The 26,115-nt window shown below is 36.7% G+C and overlaps 1 protein-coding gene across 1 annotated transcript in view; it reads left to right on the forward strand.

Moving 5' to 3' along the window:
- The window catches only part of tecta (tectorin alpha), an 82,502-nt gene extending 56,932 nt beyond the window's left edge, over positions 1-25,570 (forward strand). The window contains exons 21-32 of the mRNA XM_039762433.1: positions 3,980-4,179; positions 4,533-4,913; positions 5,403-5,689; positions 9,776-10,056; positions 10,146-10,256; positions 10,417-10,619; positions 12,406-12,569; positions 13,276-13,524; positions 14,248-14,410; positions 15,239-15,326; positions 22,747-22,866; positions 23,874-25,570. Coding sequence (XP_039618367.1) covers positions 3,980-4,179; positions 4,533-4,913; positions 5,403-5,689; positions 9,776-10,056; positions 10,146-10,256; positions 10,417-10,619; positions 12,406-12,569; positions 13,276-13,524; positions 14,248-14,410; positions 15,239-15,326; positions 22,747-22,866; positions 23,874-23,974 — 2,348 coding nt within the window. The 3' untranslated portion in view covers positions 23,975-25,570. The remainder of the gene's footprint in view (positions 1-3,979; positions 4,180-4,532; positions 4,914-5,402; positions 5,690-9,775; positions 10,057-10,145; positions 10,257-10,416; positions 10,620-12,405; positions 12,570-13,275; positions 13,525-14,247; positions 14,411-15,238; positions 15,327-22,746; positions 22,867-23,873) is intronic.
- The last annotated feature ends 545 nt before the right edge of the window (positions 25,571-26,115 follow it).

The following is a 26,115-nucleotide window of genomic DNA, read 5'->3' on the forward strand; positions in this document are numbered from 1 at the left end:
TATATTGTTATAGAGCTTTAAATGAAAATTTCATTAAATCACCATACTGCAGTGGTTCTCAACCTGTGTGGCGGGCCCCCCTAGGGAGGCGCGAAGATCTGAAAAAAAGAATACAAGAATCAAAAATATGAAAAGAAACATCTGTTGAAACTAAAACAAATTAACTACATTCTGATACTAGAACAATAGATATAGAGTTAGATAAATGTCAATAAAAGTTAAGTAGGTATAATAAAATATGCAACTACATTTCAAAAAAATATTAGGGGGGCGCGATTAAAACTGTTATGAAAACTCGGGTCGCAAATACTTAAAGGTTGAGAAATGCTGCCATACTGTACCAGTATGGTAAGGAGCAGGTCAAGCATGGCAGTTTAAATGTATATCTATTGACACTGGTCTGTTCAAAAACAACTGGTGAGATACAAAATTATAATATGAGAAATCACCAGTCACTTAAGCAACAATTTTATTTTTAATTGAATATCCTCATTTTTGTCATTTTCCATTCATTCCAAAACTTTTTACTCATGTTCCAACCCAAGCAGGTTTTTATGTTTGTGCATCATGATAATTCTTTTATCTAAGAAAGCATTTTTTTATAACCCCAATTTCCAAAAGGTTGGGAGACTGTGTAACAGAGTGTCTTGATTTGTAAATTTCATAAACCCATATTTTATTCACAATAGAATATAGACAACATATGGAATGTTTAAACTGAGAAAATGTACCATTTTAAGAAAAGAATAAGGTGGTTTTGAATTTGATGGCAGAAAAATGTCTCAAAAAAAGTAGAACAGGGCCAAGTTTACCACCGTGTAGCATCCTCTCTTCTTTTAACAACAGAATGTACACATCTTTGAACGGAGGAGACCAGTTGCTGGTCTTTTGGGAGAGAAATGTTGTCCTATTCTTGTCTGATATAGGATTCTAGCTGCTCAACAGTCCTGGGATGCCGTTGTCATATTTTTTGTTTCATGATGCTCCAAATGTTTTCAATCAGTAAAAAGTCTGGACTGCAGGCAGGCCAGTTCAGCACCCGGACTCTTCTACTATGAAGCCATGCTGTTGTAATAGATGCAGTATGTGATTTAGCATTGTCATGCTGAAATATGCAAGGCTTTACCTGAAAAAGACATTGTCAGAATGAGACCATATCTTTCTCTAAAACCCGTATATACCTTTCACCTTTCATGGTGCCTTTTCAGATATGCAAGCTGCCAATTCCATACGCACTAATGCGCCCCTATACCATCAGTGATGCACATTTTTGAACTGAGTGCTGATAACAAGCTGGATGGTCCCTGTACTATTTAGTCCTAAGGACACAGGGTCCATATTTTCCAAAAAGAATTTCAAATTTCGATGAATCTGACCACAGAACAGTTTTCCACTTTGCCCCAGTCCATTTTAAATGAGCTTTGACCCAGAGATGACAGTGGCATAGTGTCACATATGGTTCCTTGCATGATAGAGCTTTAACCAGCATTTGTGGATGACACAGTGAACTGTGTTCACAGACAACAATTTCTGGAAGTGTTCCTGAGCCCATACAGTGATTTCCATGACAAAATCATGCCTGTTTTTAATGCAGAGCCACCTGAGGGCCCAACTGATATTCTGCCTTGTCCATTGCGTACAGAGACTTCTCCAGATTCTCTGAATGTTTTGATGATATTATATACTATATATTATGAGATATTCAAAGTCTTCTCAATTTTATGTTGAAGAACATTATTCTGAAATTGTTCCACAATTTCTAGACACAGTTTTTCGCAGATTTGTAAATCTCTGCCCATCATTACTTCTGACTCTGCCTCTCTAGCATGCTCTTTGTATACCCAATCTTGTTACTGACCTGTTGCCAATTAACCTAATTAGTTGCAAAATGTTCCTCCAAGCTGTTGCCCCCATCCCAACGTTTTGAGACATGTTGCTGCCATCAAATTCAAAATGAGCTAATATTTTTCATAAAATAGTAAAGTGTCTCAATTTCAACATTTGATATGTTTTCTGTGTTCTAATGTTAATAAAATATGGGTTTATGAGATTTGTAAATCATTGCATTCTGTTTTTATTTACATTTTACAGAGCATTCCAAATTGTTTGGAATTGTGGTTGTATATTATTTTTATTCAGGAAGGCATTGGAGTACAATTGTCACTTCAGCATGTGAGGAATTTTGCTTGGTTATTTGACTGGGTCCCCCTTGATGCATTTACTGCTACCATTGGAGCGTGAAATGAGCGTGATTGTTGGAGCAGCAACCAACTTAACGACCCATTGCAGCCAACTACCATTATAAACAATAGCAACTCACAACCCAGTGGTTAGGAAACACTACTCTAGAGTATTCTGGGAAGTCTTGAGTATTCTTGACATGTGATAAATTTGCATGCAGAGCAAAATGCAGCATTTGCCTTCATGCTGCATTCTAATCTTTTCCATTCATTATACCAAACACTCCCAAATGAGTGTTTTTCTCCCACATGCAGACAACTCATTACACTTATATCTGTGTTAACACAGTATACCTGTGCTATCTTATTTCCACACAGATTGTCTGGTGTCCCTTCTTAGCATCAGACTAGATAGAAAATAGCAGGTTTGAAGTGCGCTTGCAGGCATATTCTGTGATTGTGGCAGCAGTGATCTTGTCAACACAAGGTGGTGGATAGCTTGGTTGTTTGTTGTTTTGTTTTGAAAAAAAAAACTTTTGATATCTATATCACCAATTCTTTTTCATTTTCATTGCCCCAGATGAACATGATGTCATGATGCCTAGTGTATAAGTTACTGGAAGTTTTTTTTGTTTTCCACTCACGATCACTCACCACCATTAGAACCTCCTATTGACCCTAGGGAGAAATGAGAACATATCTTTTGCCTTATTTTCTATTATGTAAGCAATTTATATTGTTTCCACATTCATTTTACGTACTTTCCACAGGATATGTGTGCACATCTATTTGTATGATGATTTATTTTGAACAACGTCACTGACGAACAATAGTGAAAAATTCCTGACAGCACTGAAGGGAGGGCTTGATGCGATATTTGGGGGATTTAGACCTGCAAATTCTACCAGCATTAAAAAGGAGGAAATCAAATACAATTAATCACTGTTAACCAGATAACATTTATAATTGAGAAACTAATGATTAATGTATAACTAATGTATAACAGTTTGCCCTTATTGTTTAAAACACTGCATACTGAAAAACTTAATAAAAACAAGATAGTGAACATTATCTCACTGAAAGGTGTCTCATAAAAAGATGCTCCATTTGACCCTAATAACAGTATGTCAGTTAGTTTAATGTGTACTTCAGAAAAATTAATTGATGTAGTTATTAAAGAAAAGAAGGAACAATATATGGTAAATTAAATGTCAGTGTATCAGCCCAACAGTAAACACGGATTTAGTCAGGAGAGACTATGTCACATTAATATGCAACAGTTCTATGAGGAGGGAAAAAGCAGCATTTAATTATAGTAGCTCATATAATGGTTATCTTAATTTAAAAAAGGAAAAAAACTTTTATAAGGTAATTTGCAAGATTCTGGTGGTCAAACTAAAGAACTGGAAGTTCAAGGTGCAATGTGAAGATTGGATAAATATTAGTTTAAAGACAGAAAGGTATAGGGCAAGGAACTTTTTTCTAAATCATTTGATGTTAACCATACCCTTTAGAGGTTTGTGCTGAAGCTTCAAATTTCGTAACATTATTTGTTATAAATAGAGTATTACAAATAAAAATTGCCAAATAAATACATCTCTCTACTGAAAAATTGAACATAACTATGTAAAATTCAATATTTCATTGGAAGTATCAAGCAATTAAAACAAACTTTCAATATGTACAGTATATAAACAATTTCAATTAAATATAAAGAAAGAAAATGTGTAACACACATAATATAATTAGCAATTACAGACTGGTACTTAGTGTTTGACTCTCCTCCTCTGTGTCTACAGCCCTCACTTGCCCTCCACATAGCCATTATGAGAGCTGCATGTCAATGTGCCAGCCACAGTGTGCTCCTGCTCGAGGAAGCCGGGACTGTAATCACTATTGTGTGGAGGGCTGCCAATGTGATGAAGGTTTTGTCATAAACGGAAAGAGCTGCATTCTCTCCCAGAACTGTGGTTGCTACACAGATGGCAAGTACTATGAGGTACGTCTAATTCACCTGCTTTATGCATTTTATTTCTTAAAATATAAAAGATGCAAAATGTTAGATTCAGGTGACTAATTCCATACTGAACCCCTGGTTGTCATCAGAAGTAACTCTTTTACACCATTCTGACTGAACCACAAACCTCTTGTTAAAAATGTTTCCAACGAAAGACTGCATAACAATGCTTTCTTGAATAAAATCTTAGAAGTGTCTCCTTGTATAGACTTTGTATATGCCTCACTTTAACAAATCACAAAAAAATATAATATATGTAGACATGCTAAGAATCCACTTATTAGCTAGCTTTATTTCCTTTGTTCTGTTTTATTGCTTTATTTCTGTCTATACAGCCCAAACAGCTTTTCTGGAACAGTGACTGCACCAAGCGTTGCCAGTGCATTGGTCGTAATCTGATTCAGTGTGACCCACGACGGTGTAAATCTGAAGAGGAGTGTGCGCTCCGCCATGGAGTGCGGGGATGCTTTAGCCGGAAGAGCCAACACTGCATTGCCTCTGGAGGTGGTGTTTTCCGGACTTTTGATGGGGCTTTTCTCCGTCTTCCAGCTGCCTGCTCTTTTGTCCTCTCAACCATCTGCCATAAGCTACCTGAACTCTCCTTCCAGCTGATTGCCAACTTTGACAAGTGGTCGTACCCAAACCTCACTGTAATCTCTCATGCCTACCTATACATTAATGAAGAAAAAATCCTCATCTCTGGGAACACTGTTAAGGTGAGCCAGCTTTTGATTTTCACAGAAATAAATACCCTGGGCCTCACTTAGCAGAAATCAATAAGATCCCATTCCTGTTAACTGTATACATCTTTCTCACAGGAGGTGTCCCTGTACTGCCCTCTTTACCACTTGAAACTCCCTAACGTAGTGGACCATGACACCCCATCTTGCTCATGTGACTGTGCAAATGTGCTAAAATATGACACCACAATTGATGCATCCTCATATTATCCTTTTTGGTACTAATCGCTGGTCTAGTTTTAGTTTCCTATTCTGCTGCTGTCACTCTAGGTCCCCAACATTACATTAATTTCAAGAGACAAAACTGTGCACTACTGTACTGCATCTCCCTAGTGACACACTCAGGAATGCTTTGCTACTGGTTCTTCCTTAAGGCTGCTAAACTATTATCTGCGTATGGGTAGCCTTTTCCAAAAATGCACCTCATCATATGCAGCTTACATTTATGTTCTGTGTATTTGCCAGGTAAATGGTACTCCTGTGTCAGTTCCTTTTGTGACAGGCCTGATGACAAGAGTCTCCAGTTCTGAAGGATTTTTAGTGATTGACACTGTACTAGACATCCAGATCCGTTACAACCGTTTCAACGTTTTGCGAATAAGTATTGGAGAGAGGCTTCAAAACAAGGTGTGTGGCTTATGTGGGAACTACAATGGTGACCCCACTGATGACTATATCACATCCCGAGGAAAACCTGCTGTCAGTGGGCTAGAGCTTGCCCAGAGCTGGAAGACCAATGGCATGCAAAACAGGTATAGCTTTTATCTATGCACCCTCCTTTTTTAATTTGTTCTGTGAATTCAGGGACTCAAGTTTATGAGCTTGTGTGAGGACAGACTCTGGTCATTCAATGGAATGAGATAAAATCATAGAAGACAGTTTCTAAACAAGTACCATATCTGCCACCAGAGCCAACCTTACAGAAAAAAAGACAGGCAGGAGATAAAGTAGAAGCATTGATTCCCTATCATACCCTGCATGTCACAATCATGACAAACATTTCCTTTCCCATTGTAATTTTACACGATCTTACAACAAATACATATTCCTTTGATGGGCCTGGAGATGCCGTGGGAAAACGACAGGCAGATTTTACTGACAGCTTGTTTATGTATCCCGGGTGATGCTACCACTGAATTACACAGTATGTGCTTAACGGCAATAAGGCAATTCACTACTCCCAAAGTAACAATAACAGTAGGTGGAATATGGCCGCATACTCTGATATTTATAGAACAATTTAATATTTGACTAAAGGCATATGAAAAGCTACATTAAAAAATTATCATGGAATGTTGTCATATTACTTTTTCATGCCTAAGTGTGAAACATTTAAAATGTTTTTACTAATATTATCCACTGTTGACCTTTAAATTGTTTTGTTCATCAGCACACATGTTTCTTTCTTTCATTCATTCTTGTAAACCCACTGTTGGCCTGTCCAGTGTGTTGTTAAGTCTAATATTGGTTAGCATGTCAGTCTGTTACAAGGCCACACTGAAGTAATCCAAAAAGTAGGAAATAAGCAGAGAGCTTATTAATATCTACAGTTAACCATCACAATACTTCCAAAATTACTATCTTTCTATCACTGACCAAAAAACAAAAATGGAAAGCTGTAAGAAACATTGAACAACTGTTATGCAACTAGACATAAAAATGATAGCTTTATTATGAGTGTACAAACCAGTCAGTCATTTTCCAACCCACTATATCCTAACACAGGGTCACGGAGGTCTGCTGGAGCCAATCCCAGCCAGCACAGGGCGCAAGGCAGGAATAAATCCAGGGAAGGGCACCAGCCCACCAAAGTGTACAAATCATATAAATTAATATTTATTCTGTTTAATTTTTTACTGTTTTCTGTAACTTCACTTAGCAATAATTAAAGGCACATTCTTTACACATAAGAACTGATCAGCTATGACAATGTCATTCTGATGTGGTCAAAAATAACAAAAAACTGTACTGTATTAGTCTGCAAAAAATTAAAGGGATAATTCACACTTTATACAAAGTCAACTTATTAACTGTTGTCTCATTTTAAATAATCTTCTGCATTGCTTTATTCTGTTTTAGGTCACAATGCTAACTGCCAGTTAAGAGCCTCTAGCACCTCCTGTAGAACTGCTTGGTGCTGCCAATAGAGTAAAGAAAGACAACCACTCCTGCATGTTCTAAGTCTCCTCCTTTACAGTCTGTTTTTAAAATTTACCATGACAGAAGCAGAAACATAACTCCAAGGGCTTATTCATTTGTTCACATGCCAGTAAGGATACACTGAATTCTCATACACAGAATATTTTTTGCCAAAAAATATCAAAAAGTGGCATATTTGATATTTAATAAAAGTGGCAAAAAATGTGATGCCACAGTCAGTGGCACAAGAACCCTGCACTCCTGCACCGTGTTCAGCAAGTTACCTTGGTGCTATAAGGAGACTTCAGGCCAATTAAATTCTACCAAGAATCAGTCAGTCAGTCATTATCCAATCCGCTATATCCTAACACAGGGTCACAGGGGTCTGCTGGAGCTAATCCCAGCCAACACAGGAACAAACCTGGGCAGGGCGCCAGACCACCACAGGGCACACACAAACCCACACACCAAGCACACTAGGGACAATTTAGGATTGCCAATGCACCTAACCTGCATGTCTTTGGGACTGTGGGAGGAAACTTGAGCACCTGGAGGAAACCCACGCAGACACGGGGAGAACATGCAAACTCCACACAGGGAGGACCCGGGAAGCGGACCCACGTCTCCTTACTGTGAGGCAGCAGTGCTACCACTGCGCCACCGTGCTGCCCTCTACCAAGAATCTGCATATAAAAAGACAGAGCAAATGCTAGACAGCAGGTTGTGAAATGTTTAAAAGTCTTTTAAATGAGGTGCAAAATGTGTATCTTTCAAGCATTTGTTTCAGCATACTATATAAAAATGTTCAATATGTAACAGTAAATGCATTTTATTTTTAAAATGAAGAGCATAAATTGCTCTAAACAGTTAAATACTTTCTAGTGTCCTCACTCAATTAAATATGTGAGCCTTACATCAATATTATCATTGACACAGTGGACACAAAGACAAAAACATCTAGCTCTTCATCTGTTTTAAAGCTGGGGTAGCTTGGTTGCAATGCTGCTCTTACCTGATGCCTTAGTATAATAAGAAACTATTTAATCTACAGTATCATTGTTAAATAAACACAGCATTCACATGTCCTTTCTATCTATCTCTAATAAGCAAAACTGTTAATCTGCATAGCTTGTTAAGGAAGAATATGAAGCTGATGAAGTAGATGAAATGCAAACTGTGGCAGACAACCCCTTTACATGCAAAAGCAGACGTGATTTATTAATTTACTGTACAAATCATCTATTTCTACAGAGTCACAAGCCAAACAGGGACTAGCTCCACCTTTTGTGTCTCTCACAATTCTATTAATCTATTCAGAGTGAAGCAAAGGGCAGGGCATAGAACTGATCAACTTTTTTAAAAAAACACTTTTATAGAACAATTCATATAACAAAACTAAAATGTCTAAATAGAAAAGTCCAAGAGACACATGAGATGGATATTATATTGCTATAATTCAGAAGATATCAATACCAACCAGTAATGTATGAAGTAAGCAGAATGTATAACCAAGCCACTGTCTTTTAAAATCTGTTTTTGGCAGCAAATATGTTGTGACCTAGTTCAGTGAATATTTTCTTGTAAATTAACCTTGCGTCCAACTTAGATGAACATTTTTTTCCAAGTGCCCCATAATTCTTTGCGAGGCCAGAGTGGCATCGCATAGCTATAGCAGCCATGCAAAGAACTTTTATGCTTGCATACTGTAAGATAATTAACAATCTGCTTCTGGCATGTGTGATGTCACAACCCAATCAGAACTTCAGCTTTTCATCCTGCATGCATTTAAAACAATATATTTTTATTTGATATACCTTAATTGACCATAATGAGAATATTATGAGTACTGCCACTAGACATATGACACTGATCCCTGTGCACTGGCAGTGCAGTGGCACATGGCTATTTTGCCTCGATTATAAGCCATGTTCTAGAGCTACAATACAAACTTTAAAACAGTCCTCCCCCTCCCCATGAAAGAAAATACATGCACAATTATAATAACAAAAGATTCATTATTATTTACAAGGTGTTTCTACTTTCATCATTGAAGAAAAAAGTGGAAAGAATCTGGACACAGATCAGAAACAAAAAGCGGCAGATGCACCCAGAGTCATGACTCCAAGCTACTTGTAGCACAGCTAATGTGTGCCCCAAGAATGGAACTCTGAGAGCACAATGATACAGTATATACATTTTTTATACATTGCTAGTTTGTGATAATTGGTTGTATTTTGTTTCTGGCTATTGTTCCATCTACATAATTTGTTGTTTAGGGCATGGTGGCGCAGGGGTTAGCACTACTTCTTCACAGCTCAACTCACATTTCTGGCCACAATAACCAGTCTAGTATATTTGGTGTGTGCTCTCCTAACTTTCAGCCAGTCAAAACTAGTTCAGTTCCTCTTTCCCCATTGATGTCAATGAATTTCATGGACTTTAGCAAAGTTCCTGAACCCTTCTGTGATTTCGCCAAACTCACTGCAAAGCAAACTCCATGTGGTTTGCTCATCACTAGTGATGGTAGAAAAAACAATGCTAAAATCAAAACACAGCTTGCATAATTTACTAAACATACTCATTCCTTTCAGATTTCTTATGATAAACCTAAAGAAACCAGCTTATAAAATAGCTAGGGTCAGATTTGTACTGTGAATCATCTTTGCACTTAACACCTTGATTGTTACTGTATCTCTTAGCTGTGATGAGATGCAGTATGTGGCCCTGGCACAGACCTGTGACAACACACAGATCAGGAAATTACAAGCAGATGACCACTGTTTAAAGCTGACGCTGATGAAAGGGTTTTTCCAGCCCTGCCATGGCCTGCTTGACCCTGTGCCCTTCTATGAGTCCTGCTACCTGGACGGCTGCTACAATGACCCTAAGGTCCAGGTCTGTGGCTCTCTTGCAGCTTATGCAGAGGCTTGCCGCTCCTTTGGGACACTCAGCACCAAGTGGATTGTACAGGAGAATTGCTGTAAGTCACCTTTAATGTATATTTCAGATGGAGAGCAGGAAAAAAAAAATTAAAATGTAGTAAAATTGTGTGGGTTTGTCTCTTTTTAGCAGAATGGATCTATGATCCCTGCATGGGAGAAGTATGCACCAATAACACATGTGAGCAGGAAAATGGGGGTGATCTCTGTGGATGCCCAGAGCTACAGGACACAGGGAATGGTGAGAGGTTCTTTCTCCGATATATTTTCTTTTATGCAATCTCTCTGTGGGAAGGGGAAATGTTTTCCTTTTTAAAGACACAATAGTAAAGAGTCACTGAAAGGTGGCTTACAGGTATAGATTAAACATCATACCCTGTGGTTGACTTATTTGCTTGCAGGTGAAGATGACATTATCCAGGCTGAAGTGACATGCAAGCACTCCCAGATGGAAGTGTTCATTTCCAAATGCAAGTTATTTCAACTGGGTTTTGAGAGAGAAGATGTCCGCATCAATGACCATCACTGCCCTGGCATTGAAGGAGAGGATTTCATCTCCTTCCAGATCAACAACACAAAGGGGCACTGTGGCTCCATTGTGCAGGTGAGAACAGCCTAAGAAAGTAGAATTTGCATGTTTACATTAGATAATCAGAGGTAACAACCAGGTAGAGCTAAATTGGTAGCAATTTTATAAGGCTGGTGCATTAGCTAGATAACTGAACCTCTCTACTCTGAATCTTTGTGTGTCACTCATCATTTAAACTGCCAGAATTCTAACTGTAAAAAATGTAAGTAAAAGTTATAATATGTAACTACAATGGTAAAGGGAATAAAATAAATTGTATCATTATTTTTATTATTGTTAAATCAATATGCACCAACTCGGTCAGCCATGAAGAACCTTAGTATCATCAAAGCTCAGAAACAAACACCTGCCTCTTATTTAAGTTTTTTAGCTAACACTTTTAAATAAAAAGATTTATAAATCACAAATGCATAGTACCTTTTTTCAAACTTTTTACACCCTGTAGAGTTCCAATGTTTGTTACTCACTCATAGCTGAAGAGAGTATCCATCCATCCATCCATCCTATTCCACTTATCCGGGGTCAGATCGCAGGGGCAGCAGCTTAAGCAGAGAGGCCCAGACTTCCCTCTTCCCGGCCACTTCTTCCAGCTCTTCCGGGAGAATCCCAAGACGTTCCCAGGCTAGCCGGGAGACATAGTCCCTCCAGCGTGTCCTGGGTCTTTCCCGGGGCCTCCTCCCGGTTGGACGTGCCCGGAACACATCACCAGGGAAGCGTCCAGGAGGCATCCTGATCAGATGCCCAGGCCACCTCATCTGACTCCTCTCGATGCAGAGGAGTAACAATAACAAGAGCGCAACACTAAAGTTTACAGTTAAACAATTTAGTAACTAGACCAAATTGTCCATCCTGCATTATTGTCATCCTGAAACAAAAAAAACACAACACAAAAAACAATGCTAAATTTTTCAGCATGCTGTACATGTATAGGATCACCAGGAAGAGGTATATCCAAATCATGCAGAACATTTATTATGCAGCAGTGGACAGAACTTCATTCAAAATAAGCTACTGCGGAATCTTAATGAGCGAGTATGAAGTATTTTTTAATATACAATAACTTATATTTAGAGCACTCTGTATTTCCTTTAAGAAGTAGCTTTAATCATTAAAACACTCTTATTATTCTGCTTATTATATTTTTATTTCCAAATATTCAGTCTAATCTATGAATAAACGAACTTTAGAAGAATATGGAATAAGTAGGAAAATTCTCAATAAACAGGGAGCTTATTATTTTCTTTGAAAATGTTTTACACTTGCACACATTATACTGTAGACACTGGTATAAAGCACACAAATACACAAAAAGTTCCACTTACACACTCCAGAGGCTGCATCCTCTGTTGAAGGGGTTGTGCCATATATTCTCACTTATACACAGTATATTGACCCAAAATAATTTTATAAAAGAGATAATCAGGAATTATCACTTGATTCATTCTTGTAAATTGATATAAATTGCATTTCTTTTGTTTCATTTGATATTTACCGTAAATATACTTGAACTATGTCCCTATTTTAGAACATTGCATAGGCATGAAAGGGCTTTAAAGAAAACCAATTTATGTTTGGAAATCTAAAACATTCTACATTTTTAATTTCTCTTAATGGCTAATATGTATAATATCCATCCCTTACATGATATTATTGGTCTGTCCGAGTGCTCTTTATCTTCTTTTTCCACTTAATAGTTTTATTCAGATTTAAAATGTATGTATCTTCAGTGAAACAAAACAACCTGGTTACTCCTGGTTATACAGTATATTAATGGCCATCAACACATGTTCTTCTTTTGCAGTCCAATGGCACTCACATCATGTACAAGAACACAGTTTGGATTGAGAGCATTAACAACACCGGCAATGTAATCACCAGGGACAAAACCATCAATGTGGAGTTTTCTTGTGCATATGAACTGGATATTAAAATCTCACTGGAGACAGTGGTTAAACCTATGCTGAGGTAATGCTACTGCTGTGCTTCTGACACTGGCAGATTTGGGGAATCTTATCTTCAAGGGAAGCAAACTAATATTTCCAGCAATTAATCTTATTCATACAAGGTTCCCAAATAAATGCAATGGACTCACCAGTTGGACTCTTTGTTAACAGCAGAATAATACAGAATTTCCAGATATCACTGCTGGAAATCCCCCATGCACCCATTTAAATTAATAACCATGAGTAACTGAGATTAGACCCAAGTGATTCCATCACCTAAATTAGTTAGTTCTGTGTGATGTTACATAGATTAGCTGTCATAAGCAGCTTTTTTTGCAGGGGAGGGTACTCACTGAATATGTATAGAATTGTAGAAAGAGAAAACACAACATTAATCAAACACATTAACATATGTACTAAGATACAGCCTGGGAGTTAATCAACATTTAATCAGCTTTTCAACTGATCAGATTGCTCAGGCCCAAACTGTGCTGCCCAAATTACTGATGTTTTTGAATAGTAAGTTTCTGTATTGTAGACAAAATACAAAGCTCAGAAATAAGAACCCAAGAAATATTAAACAAGAGGCATTTAGAAGGCAAGTATGGTCAGGGAAAAGACAGATTCATACAGAAATATGTCATTAAACTATTGCATTTTGAAAAGCTAATGCTCCAGTGCTAACAAAGCAAAATCCGAGCTTTAAGTGATTAATTTCTCTCACACAGTGTTATTAATCTCACTCTGCCAACGCAAGAAGGAAGTTTCATCACTAAAATGGCACTGTATAAGAACTCATCATACCGTCATCCTTATCGGGAGGGTGAAGTTGTGCTGACTACACGGGATATCCTCTATGTAGGGGTATTTGTGGAAGGTGCAGACCAGCATCAGCTCATTCTCATTGTCAACATGTGCTGGGCAACACCATCACGGGACAGTAGTGACCGCCTACGATACATCATCATTGAGAGAGGGTGAGTGTATGGAGGAGATGCTATATTATATATAACTGAAAAATGTATCATCTATCATTCAAGATGAACTCTCTTTCAATTGTGGTTTAGAAAATGTGTTACATACACGCAGCTCTTTTATTTTGACTATTTGGCTTCTCAAAAACCACTGACTAGTTGTCGCGCATACATTTCTTTTGTACTGGATGTTAGTCCATTCATATGCAATATCTTGTAGATCAGTATGTAATCCTCACCAAGCTTTAGTTATCACTACAAAATGAAAGTAGCTCCTCAATTACAATTTTTTTATCAAATAACACAAAATGACTATGAATCCATGAGAAATAATTTATTGACAAATCAGACTTTTAATATGTGTTGGGAATCTTTCTAAATTACATAATTTGACATAAAAAAAATGAAAACGTTGTTTTTGGAAGAGGTTTTGTTAATGTGTTAATTCCAAAAGGCACACTATTAAGTGAAAACTATTGAAATTAAAGAAGCACTGAGAAAAGTATGAGTATTTAGAATGAGCCATTCTCCAACTGCCTAGGAATTAATTTCCTATTATGTGCTATTTATTTTCTTGTTCTTCAACCATTCTATAAACTAACTGCATTTGAATGACATTTTTCTGCTGGTATTATCACTAGAATTATACTACTTTTTGAAGGATAACAATATTCATTTACTAACACAAAGGCCCCTGCATCATACTAACTCTGCTTTCTGTATTAGGTGTCCAAACATTAAGGACAATACCATTGAAATGGAGGAAAATGGAGTCTCACTCACCTGTCGATTCCACGTCACTGTGTTTAAATTCATTGGCGACTATGATGAGGTTCACCTGCACTGTGATGTTTCTCTGTGTGACTCTGAAAGATACTCCTGCAAGGTGGTAAGAGACTCTTCTATACTGCTGACACCTACAGTATATGCACTATAAAGGGTCTTGAAAAAATGAATAGACACTGTTTTTCTTTCTGTTTCTTTTCATTTCTTTTAAAGCAAACATAACAGATCCACATTCACTGGGAAGGGAATACAGGAGCAATATTCATAAACAGGGGTTATATTAGCAGATTTCTCTCTGGTGGCCTAAGACAAAGCACAGTTAAATCTTATACAAAGTACAAAGCACATAATACAGAAAGTCAATTTTCTCTGTAAACCTTCTGAAAACATGGAAAATGCAGCCCACAAGCAATTCTCCGTATCTTAGGAGATATACACAGAAAAACATTTTTTCTGTAATATGAAAAATGCATAAGTTAATAATTAACGTACTCTTACCTGTTTTGTATGACATAAAATATTTGATCATTTGGCTAAACTGGGCATTTCACCAATTGAGAGCAGCACCTTCTGCTCTTCAGACAGACCAGCTCATAAAAACCTGTACCAAACAGATTGGACTTAACCACCCATTAGACTTCTGCTGAATGGAAGTGCAAGAATGGAAACCTTCTACAAGACCATCAACAATTTTATGATATGCTTCCTTTTGCCTCAGAGTTTGGCTATGCCAAAGCACAGACAGACACCCACTTACAGCAGCTGTTCTGGGAACAATAATTGTCTCTCAGTTCTATGAGTGTATGTCTCATGAAAAATAATATTTAAACCCATTAGCCTGATCAAAAAATGTATTTCATTATTTTGGGTTTGTCTAAGTGACAGAGGGATGATGGCAGAGAGCTCCACATTTTGTTTTTGTTATTTTTAGAATTGTCCTCATAACTCAAGGATGTATTCTGAATATGGCAGCCAGCATAAGGAGCAAATACTGTCAGTGGGACCTATCCGGAGAAAAGGTTAGTAGTAGTTTATTCTTGTGCCACTTTCCACATATTCTAATCCTTTTTTTGTCACTAGATTCAAACTGCTGTACTTAGATGTTTTAAATATGAAATTGTTCATTTCTTGTAAAATGAAAGGCAAATTTAAAGATCAGTTCTCTCATGTCAAATAATGTACACTACATACTTGTACATAATGTAATCACTGTTTAAAAAACCACAACATAAACATACAAAAAAGATTAACAAACTAAAAGAACAAATAAGGAGATCAGTAGCTATCCATCCATCCATCATCCAGCCTGCTATATCCTAACTACAGGGTCACGGGGGTCTGCTGGAGCCAATCCCAGCCAACCCAGGGGGCAAGGCAGGAAACAAACCACAGGCAGGGTGCCAGCCCACCGCAGGATCAGTAACTATGAATTTCAAAATACACAGTGGTACAGATATTCATTTAATTAAAAAAACAAAAGACCTAAGGGATAAATAGATGGTGTTGTGGAGGTTCTAGCAGTTTCAGAAAGCATGGTCCATAAGCAGTGTCCAGAGTAGATAAAGACACATTTGCCCATTGTACATACAGTAGTTCTGAATTATTCAGAACTAAGGAGACCTACAGGGAGAGTATTAGTAGTGATGATTTTCTGGAGATAGAACTGGCAGCTAATATATGGATGATAAAACTGGAATGATATGAATGGAATTGTTTGTATAAAAAACACATGCAACACTGTTACAGACACCCTATAACACATTACTTTTTATAACAACCCTTTGGAACACAATGGACTATGATTTTATAAATCCTAGTAACAGGAATGGTCAGTAAGACGCATACTAGCCCAAATAATTGTCAAATTTGGTTAGGGTCACTGAATAATAACTGATATTAATGGAATATGTTCCCCTTCTCCTACACTATGCATATGCATGTGTCCTGTGATAAACTAATGTTGAGTACATACGTTTATTTACTACCTTGACCTCAAGTTGCTTGCAACCCTGAACAAGAAAGAAGAAGTTCTAGAACCTCCATTCAAGAATGGAAATATATTATTTCTCAAAGTATTGACAAACAAAAGGCACCTGGATTTGCATACCCACACACAGGCAGGAAGTCTCATGGATGTTAAAAGTAGAGTCATTCAAATTCCACCTCCCCCAATTATTATTTATTTTCTGTGTGTGGTTTGTACATGTTTCTCAACAAAGTACCTATTCATACTGAGTCCTTCTTAGCTGGATCTTACTTTTCTACATTTCTAGTTCATGTTTCCTATATCAGTATGCTTTTGCTTTTGTAGAGGTTATCTGTTTAGCTTTCAGGATGAATGTGTGTGACTAAATTTGTTCTCCAAAATAACTGCATATACAGTAAGGCTAATTCCTGGTGGTAAAATATACCATAGTAGCCTTAGGTGACTCACTGAATGTCAAAGAAGGGAAAGTCTCCCCTCTGGTGGTTACAAAGAGCATTTACTCAACGATGGAGGTGTAAGCATCAGAGTAATTAATCATACTATAGGTGATGTTTATTGTATATACTCTAGCACTTTTAAAAATGAGCACTGTCACAGAGTGTTTAACAGAATAACACTAGATAACCCAAACTAAAGATTAACTATAGAGATGTTCTGAATTTTGGAAAGAGCCTGCAAATTTCACAACATCAAGTCTAAATATAAAACACTGAAAACCTGACAGAACTGTAAGGTCAGTATTAGTTATACAGTTATAACAGAAAGACAAAATACAAAAGGTTTATTTCAGTCAAAATCTGAACATTATGATCAATGAAGTCTCACAGGCAAACCTATTGTGACAAGACTTCCATTTGAATCCTTGTATTAACAAGTTCATAAGGTTAGATACACATTGCATAGATTTTGGGAAGTAAAAATTTTACAATATGTTTGAATGCATGTTTTTTTTTAAGTTAGAAACAGAATTTTGAAGATGATATTATATCAGACAGCACCCCAGTATTGTTAAATCAGTTGAGGGTTGATGTGGTTGTGGGAATGCACTCCCAGTGGAAGTGCAAAAGTGTGGGTACTTTGATTTCTACACTGAATAACCTTTTCACAATATACCATATATATAACTCTCTGATAATTGAATGTACATAGACCATTGAAGTGTGAATCATTGACATTCTTTCACCTGCCTCAGAAAGAAATGTTGTATACATGTTCATTGTCTTAAGCTATAAACAAGATCTACTGTATATTGCTACATTTCTATTTAGTTTACCCAACCACATTTGAATTGTGATTTCATAAGAACTGCATTAGGTGAAGAAATATCATTAAAAAAAAGTTTGTCTAATAATTATGTGTTAAAAGCTGAGAGTTGCTACAGCAACACTTTTAAAAAGCTAATTTAATGGTGTTTTATTTTAGACATGCAGAATAAACCTGTTACGGACATTTTTTTACAAAAAAATAAAAAAATAAAAGATCTCTAGAGGATTAGAACGGAAGGTAAATGACTAAGCGATGAAACTGTAGACCAACTGAAGCATTGACAAAAAAAGTTCTTAGAGCAGGTCAAGGTCAGAATACCAAAAGAGACTAACAGAAACAACAAACCAGAAACAGTTAAAATAACACTGTCAATTTCTCAATTTCCTCACACAAGCTTGTATTAATTGCCCATAACTAACTCTCCACACAACATTTCTTTTTACTTAAGAATCTGAAAGCTTTGGCAATATTGCCTTGCAAATGAAGTCTCACCTTGACTCAAAACAATTTATTTGAGGTCCTTCAGTCTGATTTTTGAGCTGCCCACAGTACTGAGAATGCATTAAATCTCTGGTATTGTGTTGGAATGGTTCACCTCCTATGTTACGAACAGCAAAGAAGAAAAGAATATATTGCCTTTGGAAAATATCAATCAACTGGTTATTTTGTCTCTTCAGGTATTCTTCAGGACACAGTACTGTGTCCAATTCTTTTATTGATTTACATAAAATTTTATGTCAGTACAATGTGTCTTTTTATTGTTTTGCCAATGACATCCAGATCTATTTCTGGACCTCTCCAAAAAAGCATCCAGGATTGTATTTTCTAAATGACAAAAATATTCCCTTATAACCCCTGTTGTTTTATCATTACATTAGTTGCCATTTCAGAAGTGGATCGAATATACAGTAAGATTTTGCTCCTTGTATACAAGTGTCTAACAGATATTGCACCAACATATCTTTGGGACTTAGTTACACCACCCACTTCTGTTATCTCTCTCTAATCTGCATTGGTTGGTTGTCCTGCAGACAAGGCTATCTACAATGGGTGACAAATCCTTTTGCTACATTGGCACATGACTGTGGAACGAACTGCCACAGTCTATTTGGGCCTCACAGTCTCTGTTTTAAATGGTTTACTATGGTAATTTGTATATTTATTTTATTTTCTGAATTTTATCATACAGTTCTCATTTGATTATTATTTTAGTGTTTTATATTTTTTTTATTAGTGATTTATATTTTTTAATGTAAAGTACCTAGAGATATATTATTATTATTATATTATTATTATTATTATAGAAGCTGTGTACCACTGTCTTATACTTGATGATATAAGGCATTGCCTATTTTCTATGGCATGCAGCCTGAAACAGGGAGTGCATCTATATATACAATATACTGTAGAATACATTATATTATATTATATATATATATATATACAATACATTTTATATCTGTATATATATATATATATAAATATATATATATACACACATATATATAGAGAGATATTATATATATATATATATAGAGAGAGAGAGATAGAGATATATATATATATCTATTATGTAAAAAAATCTTGGGTCAAGATGTGATCATCTCGGAGAGACACTTTGAAGTCCCACAAGACTGCTTTCATGTCACGCCCTACTTACAATTTCACAGAGACACTTTAACATCCCGTGACACAAGGAAGTGAGACAAAAGGACAGCTGCTGTACAAGCTTTTAATTGATCGTCGCGCAGCACGACATGTAAATCACGCAACACGGCAGTAACAGTTCTGTACAGGCATTTAAATGATTGACGCGCAGTGCAATAAGCAGAACACGCAGCACGGTAGCAGCAGATGATCTGTCCGCATCACCTTAGCATGCGTTCAGCCCCTCCCCCACCTTCACAACGTGAGCAGCAGAGATGCACACCCGGGGAGGGTTTTGGTTGAGGGGGTGGACTAGCGAAGCAAGTAGGGGGCAAAGCACCCTAGTATATATATATATATATATATATATATATATATATATATATCCATCCATCCATTTTCCAACCCACTGAATCCGAATACAGGGTCACGGGGGTCTGCTGGAGCCAATCCCAGCCAACACAGGGCACAAGGCAGGAACCAATCCTGGGCATGGTGCCAACCCACTGCAGGACACACACAAACACACCCACACACCAAGCACACACTAGGGCCAATTTAGAATCGCCCATCACCTAACCTGCTTGTCTTTGGATTGTGGGAGGAAACCGGAGCGCCCGGAGGAAACCCACGCAGACACGGGGAGAAAATGCAAACTCCACGCAGGGAGGACCCGGGAAGCGAACCTGGGTCTCCTAACTGCGAGGCAGCAACGCTACCACTGCGCCACCGTGCCACCCTTATATAATTATATAATATATATATATATTATATAGATATATATATATAGACATACACACACACAATAGTGGCAACCATGAAAAACACAAATTGACATTGCCAGGAAACAATAAAATCTATACATAAAAAGAAACGTAAATACACTGTGTGCACAATTATTAGGCAAGTTGTATTTTTGAGGATTAATTTTAATATGGAACAAACACAGTGCTATCAGTCAATCCAAAATGTTAATAAACCTGAAACCTGAATGTTTCACAACGGAAATGTGAGTGTGAACATCATCAGGGGAATACATATGTGCACAATTATTAGGCAACTATTAGTGTGCAGATTTATTATGCAACTAAAGGAAAAATGAAAATTTTCCCATCTCACTTGTTTATTTTCATCTGTTATAGTGAGAATAATAAACAAACACCTCAAAATTTACAAATAAACATCTCTGACATTTCAAAAAAAATAAATCAATCAATCAATGACCAATATAGCCACCCTTCTTTCCAATAACAGTCATAAGCCTTTCCATTCATGTAGTCTGTCAGTTTCTTGATCTGTTGACGATTAGCTTTTTGTGGAGCAGTGACTACAGCCTCCCAGACACTCTTCACAGAGGTGTATTGTTTTTCTCCCTCGTAAATCTAGCGTTTAAGAAGTGCCCACAAGTTCTCGATAGGGTTTAGGTCAGATGAGGAAGGGGGCCATGTCATTATTCCTTCATCTTTAAGGCCTTTACTGGCTGGCCACGCAGTGGAGAACTTCGATGCAAGTGATGGAGCATTGGCCTGCATAAAAATCACGGTCTTTTTCCTGTATCACTGTTTGAAGAAAGTGTCTTCGAAAAACTGGCAGTAGGTTTGGGAGTTGATTTTGAGTTCATCTTCAATGCAAAAAGGTCCAACTAGCTCATCTTTAAAAATACCAGCTAATACCAGTACCCCAACTCCATGTTGGAGTGGAGCTCTGTGCCCATTACTGATCCACAGGTCCATCCATCTGGTCCATCAAGAGTCACTCTCACCTCATCGGTCCATAAAACCTTTGAAAAAAATCTGTCTTCAGATATTTCTTGGCCCAGTTTTGACGTTTCAACTTATGTTTCTTGTTCAGTGGTGGTTGGGTTTCAGCCCTCCTTACCTTGGCCATGTCCTTGAGCACTGAACACCTTGTACTTCTGGGAACTCCAGGTAGGTTGCAGCTCTGGAATATGAAAGTACTGGAGGATAATGGGTTCCTGGTAGCTTCACGTTTGATTCTTCTCAAATCTTTGGCAGCTAATTTGCATCTTTTGTTCTCAACACGTTTCTTGCGACCCTGTTGACTATTTGCAACAAAATGTTTGATGGTTCTGTGATCACACACCAATATCTTAGCAATTCCAAAAGTGCTGCATCCCTCTGAAAGACTTTTTACAATTTTTGACTTTTCAGAGTCAGTTAAATCTCTTTTTTGGCCCGTTTTGCCCGAAGAAAACTAGCTGCCTAATAATTCTGCACACCTTGATATAGGGTGTTGATCTCCTTAGGCCACACCCTCCCTCATTACACAAATACACATCACCTGATGTGCTTAAATCCAATAAGCATTCAAGTTAATACAGCTTGGAGTTGGAATATACGCATAAAAATGATGATATGGTCAAAATACTCACTTGCCTAATAATTGTGCACACAGTGTAGTCCAAATATGTGAAAAGACAATAAAAATGTAAACTAAATATAAGCCCCAAGATGAGAAGAGGAAATCTCCTTTGTCAAATAATTAGCTAGGGTCTGGGTCAATAAATAAAGAGAACCAAACTACCAACGCCAAGTCTTGTTGTCAAAGGAAGCAACAAATACATTGACTCCCTAAAAAGATTTGCAATAGTTAAATAAACAAAAATGCCGAAAAGATAATGATAAGAAATACTTATATTATCAAAACAATATTCCATAAAAAATAAACAGAGAAATTGATTCATTTTGATCCAAAACCCCAAATAATGCTTGTATCCAAGGATGCAGAAAACCCCTATTCATTACTATTGTATCCATCCATCTTTTAATCTGCTTTTTAATTATGGGGTCACAACTAGAGCTGGAACATGCCCTGGCAGCATCAGGCTCAAGGCAGAAACCAACCTTGGACAATATACTGTATATCAAGGTTTTGGAATGCTTTTTTAAACCCTGCCAAAACAGTGTAGCCACATTTGAAACATTATTTATTGATTGCCATAGATTTTTGTCACATAGAGATGTCTGATCATGTAGGGAGTGACAATGCATTGGTGAAAATGGTCATTCAGATACTGGGGAGAGCTTTTAAATTAGTCATAGAAATCTTTTTGTTTAGGATGTGCAAACAGACTGTTTTAGATTTTTATGCTAAACTACTCCTAATACAAATTCTGTTTTGCTATCAGTGATATTCAGCTTCTTCCAGAGAGTGATACAAAAGAGTCAATTGCTGTACTTAACATTTTTAGTTTGACCCATGTAGTTTGACTTGCTAACTTAGGGAATGAACTTCAAAGCTAAGAAGTGTCAATTTAATCTCTGCATCCATTTTATTATAGGACCAGCCTGAGTCTCATTGATAAAAATATATGCAAACGTATTATAACTCTGTACTTGTAAACCAACTAAGGACTGAGCTCGCTATCAAAAGGTTTTATGTAAATTAATGATTGTTAGTTAGTATATAGTAAATTAACTTGTATTCTGGTTTAAACAAGTTTTAAACAAGACTTCATGACCGTACATACCATCATATTGTATTTCTTATTTTTGATTATTCTACTCTTGGCTACTCAGAGTCTGACTGGTGTGAAGAGAACAATGGCGGTTGTGAACAGATTTGTACAAGCATGTTTTCAGGGCCTCTTTGCAGCTGTGTCACAGGGATGCTACAAAGAGATGGCAGAAGCTGTCGAGGTAAGCCACTCTGTATATTGTTGGCTTTCCACAATGCCTTAATATTAACAGCACTTGTGAAGACAATGATTATTTCTAGTGCTGGTGAGTGATTCCATATCTGATATTTGGGTCCAAAGAATCAATTTGTATGAATTCTTCAATGAGAAAAGCATCACATCATGGCAGAGCTCTTAGCATGAATACTCTGCAGTGATGCTGGATCCGGCACAAAGGTTGAGCTAAAAGAATGTAACATATCAGCTAATGGTTCCATCATAGATGGTCTAGCCAGAAATGTACAACATTCTGAAAATAAGAAAAAATATTTCCTTTTCTTTTACCTGGGGTGTGTAAATGTTCAGGTTGCTAATCATAAACCAGGCTAAATCCGCATTTCCATATGAGCAAATGAGATTAAAAATTCAAAAATTATGCCTTTACAAACAGCCTTTGTATCAGATTGTTCTTGTATAACACTGATAGTTAAAAAGCATCCATTTTTTGGTTTTACTAATGGGAATATTGGAGTTAATAAATATTCCACTGTTTTGGTAATTCACAGCATGCATAAAGGAGTGCATCTTTGTAGGCTGTTAACCACTTTTTAGATTTTCTCATCCACTTTGATTATGTTTACATTACATTTCAGTGATAATCTTCTATACAAATATTTGAGTTTACTAAACCACAGAACAATTTACTGGAAACACTAATCATTTCATTTTAAAAAATGGTTTACAGGTTTTGAGAATGTTTTTTTTTTCACAAATTGAATGTGATATATATCATAAGACAGGACAGTTACAGAAATCTCAAAAATGTACTAGTATATTTATGCATATACTAATTCTCTCAGATTAAAAACACTGCTTTGAACAGAATTACCAGTCGGGATATGTAATCTTTTCCATCTATGATTTGGCTCACTTTTACATTGAAAAACTATTGTCCAGTATGGTCATGTTTCACTAGAATAGATGCAAGGCCCATGGCATCTAAATTGACTGCTTATTTTTTCTCTACAGCCTCAAGTTCATCCAGCAAGCCACAGTCTGTACCCTTAATGCTGGTTTTCAGTCAGATTGCAGGCTGGCTGCTAGTCCATACACATTCTGTCAAATTGTAACACTGCAGGAGCAAGCAAAAGAAAGAATCAAAATGCATGTGAGAAACAGAGAGAGAGAGAGAGAGACTGCTAGGAGAGCCTAGAGATTCATGAGCAACCAACACTTCTACTGTTACTCAGCTGAAACCTACAGAAGCAAGACCCGCAAGCAAAGCAGCAGGCTGGAATCATGAACTGTTAGATGCAAACCACCCACCCAAAATCTCTTGTGATTTTTAACATTTCAGAAGGACTTTCTCTGCATGGGCAAATGGCTGTTCTGAAAATCCAATACCCATATTTTCTTGAAATTGCCATAATTGCCTGTGTGCTTCCTTACAGCCAAAAAAAGAAGATGGTTTGTGCTTGGCTTGGCAGCTTTCACTATTTAGAAAATGCTTGGCATGCTCCAGGTGTTAAAGTCTGTGGGTTATCACTTAAGAAGACATAAAAAATAGGTTTCTGAGTCATCTGCTTTGTGTGCAAACTGTCACTAAGCAATCTGGAGGCTTTTGCTATGGGGGAATTCATTTAGCAGTGAACTGCCTTAGTCACTTTTTTTATCTTGCATTGAATTATAAAGCATGGATGCTAAAATTAGTGATTTAAATTATATGGATAGAAATGTGTTGCCTTTGTAACTTTCAATAAACCAATTGCAAGACTGTGTAAGAAATTATATGTGAGCTTTTAGCTAAAGCAGCCCTACATCTTTTTGTTCATTGTAGTTTTCATTTCTAACCAAATCTGAGCTATACCAAGCAAATGACCACTTTATAATTCATAATTTGGCCATAGTTCGCCACTTTCATTTACAAGGAATACATTTGACAGAAAACTCCAATGCTAAAAAATAAAGTAGAAAGCAGAAGAGTCTAAATAAAGCAAAAATAAAGTTGAATTTAAGAGTCAGGTAGCAAGTCACAGTGTTCAAAGACTACAGTAGTGCCTCTTTGTGTTGTGAATAGGCTAATCAAAATCCAACACCAGACCACTACATCTTATTTTGCTCCTACCCACTCCTATCCACACATATGCCTAGGCATTTCTTAGTTTATTTAATATGAGCCTTCCTAAGTTTTCCCAAGATTGCTCCTAATTCAATGTTTTATTCCTAGCATGAAACATTTTTTCCACAGTGTGACAACTGAAATCATATGAAGATGATTAAATTTGTGTTTCAAAGCCTCACTAAATCCTTAGTTGGTTTGATGTGACCCCTTTCTGAAAATCCATATCTGAAGCTCCCATAACCCCAACATCTTGACTATAATCTTTTATTACTACCACAGTATTTTCAAAAAAATGTATTTCATCTATGAACCTACATTCCTACCTGACGTATATCCTTGTTTCTTTGTTTGTTAACTTCATTTACTATTTCTGTTATTAATAGATAACCATAGTACTGTTTCACTCTTTTTCCCTCTTGGTTTTGTAAATCAGCTTTCTGACAATAGTCAACATAAAAACTATTTTAGAAAAGTGAATGATTTTATAGCACTTTTTTCCCAAACTTTAATTTTTAGTTTTAGATAAAAATAATAGCAAACAAATATAAAATATATTTGGAATTATTTGAATACTATTTGGACATGGGGCGTTTAACTGCAAGAGACTGCTGCAGTTCTTGACGTGCGCTTTTGGCTAAGCTGATTTTTTTTCTGCACTGCTTTATGGTTCCAGATTTCTGGATGTGTAAATGCTTGACTGCCTGTGAGTACGCCTGAGACTGATGGGTCACAGTTCGTAGTGTACTGGCTTGCAGCATGATCTGTGTGGAAATGTTAATTTATATGTCTTTACTGTTAATTTAAAAGAAAAAAATAGCTTGGATTAAATGTTAATTTTTCAATTAGTCTGTCATTTTTGTTTTATTTGTTGTATTACACATTTTTAAATCTTTGACTGCTTTTCATGCGAAAATGTACTTTTGCAGTGTAACATCATTTTTTCTTTCTCTTTATTTCAAGCATGACATTTTAAACTGCTCTCAGCATCAGATTCAGAAATTGTACACCAAAAATATTCTGATATAATTAAAACAAAACCAACTGAGAAACAGTGAATTACCTGGACTACACTGCCGACATTTCTGCTGCTCTCCCTATGTAATTGCAGTTTAGCCTAGGTATGGATAATTTAATCTGACCACCATCCAC

Source organism: Polypterus senegalus, chromosome 9 (genome assembly GCF_016835505.1).
Source record: "Polypterus senegalus isolate Bchr_013 chromosome 9, ASM1683550v1, whole genome shotgun sequence".
NCBI classification, from domain to species: Eukaryota; Metazoa; Chordata; class Cladistia; order Polypteriformes; family Polypteridae; genus Polypterus; species Polypterus senegalus.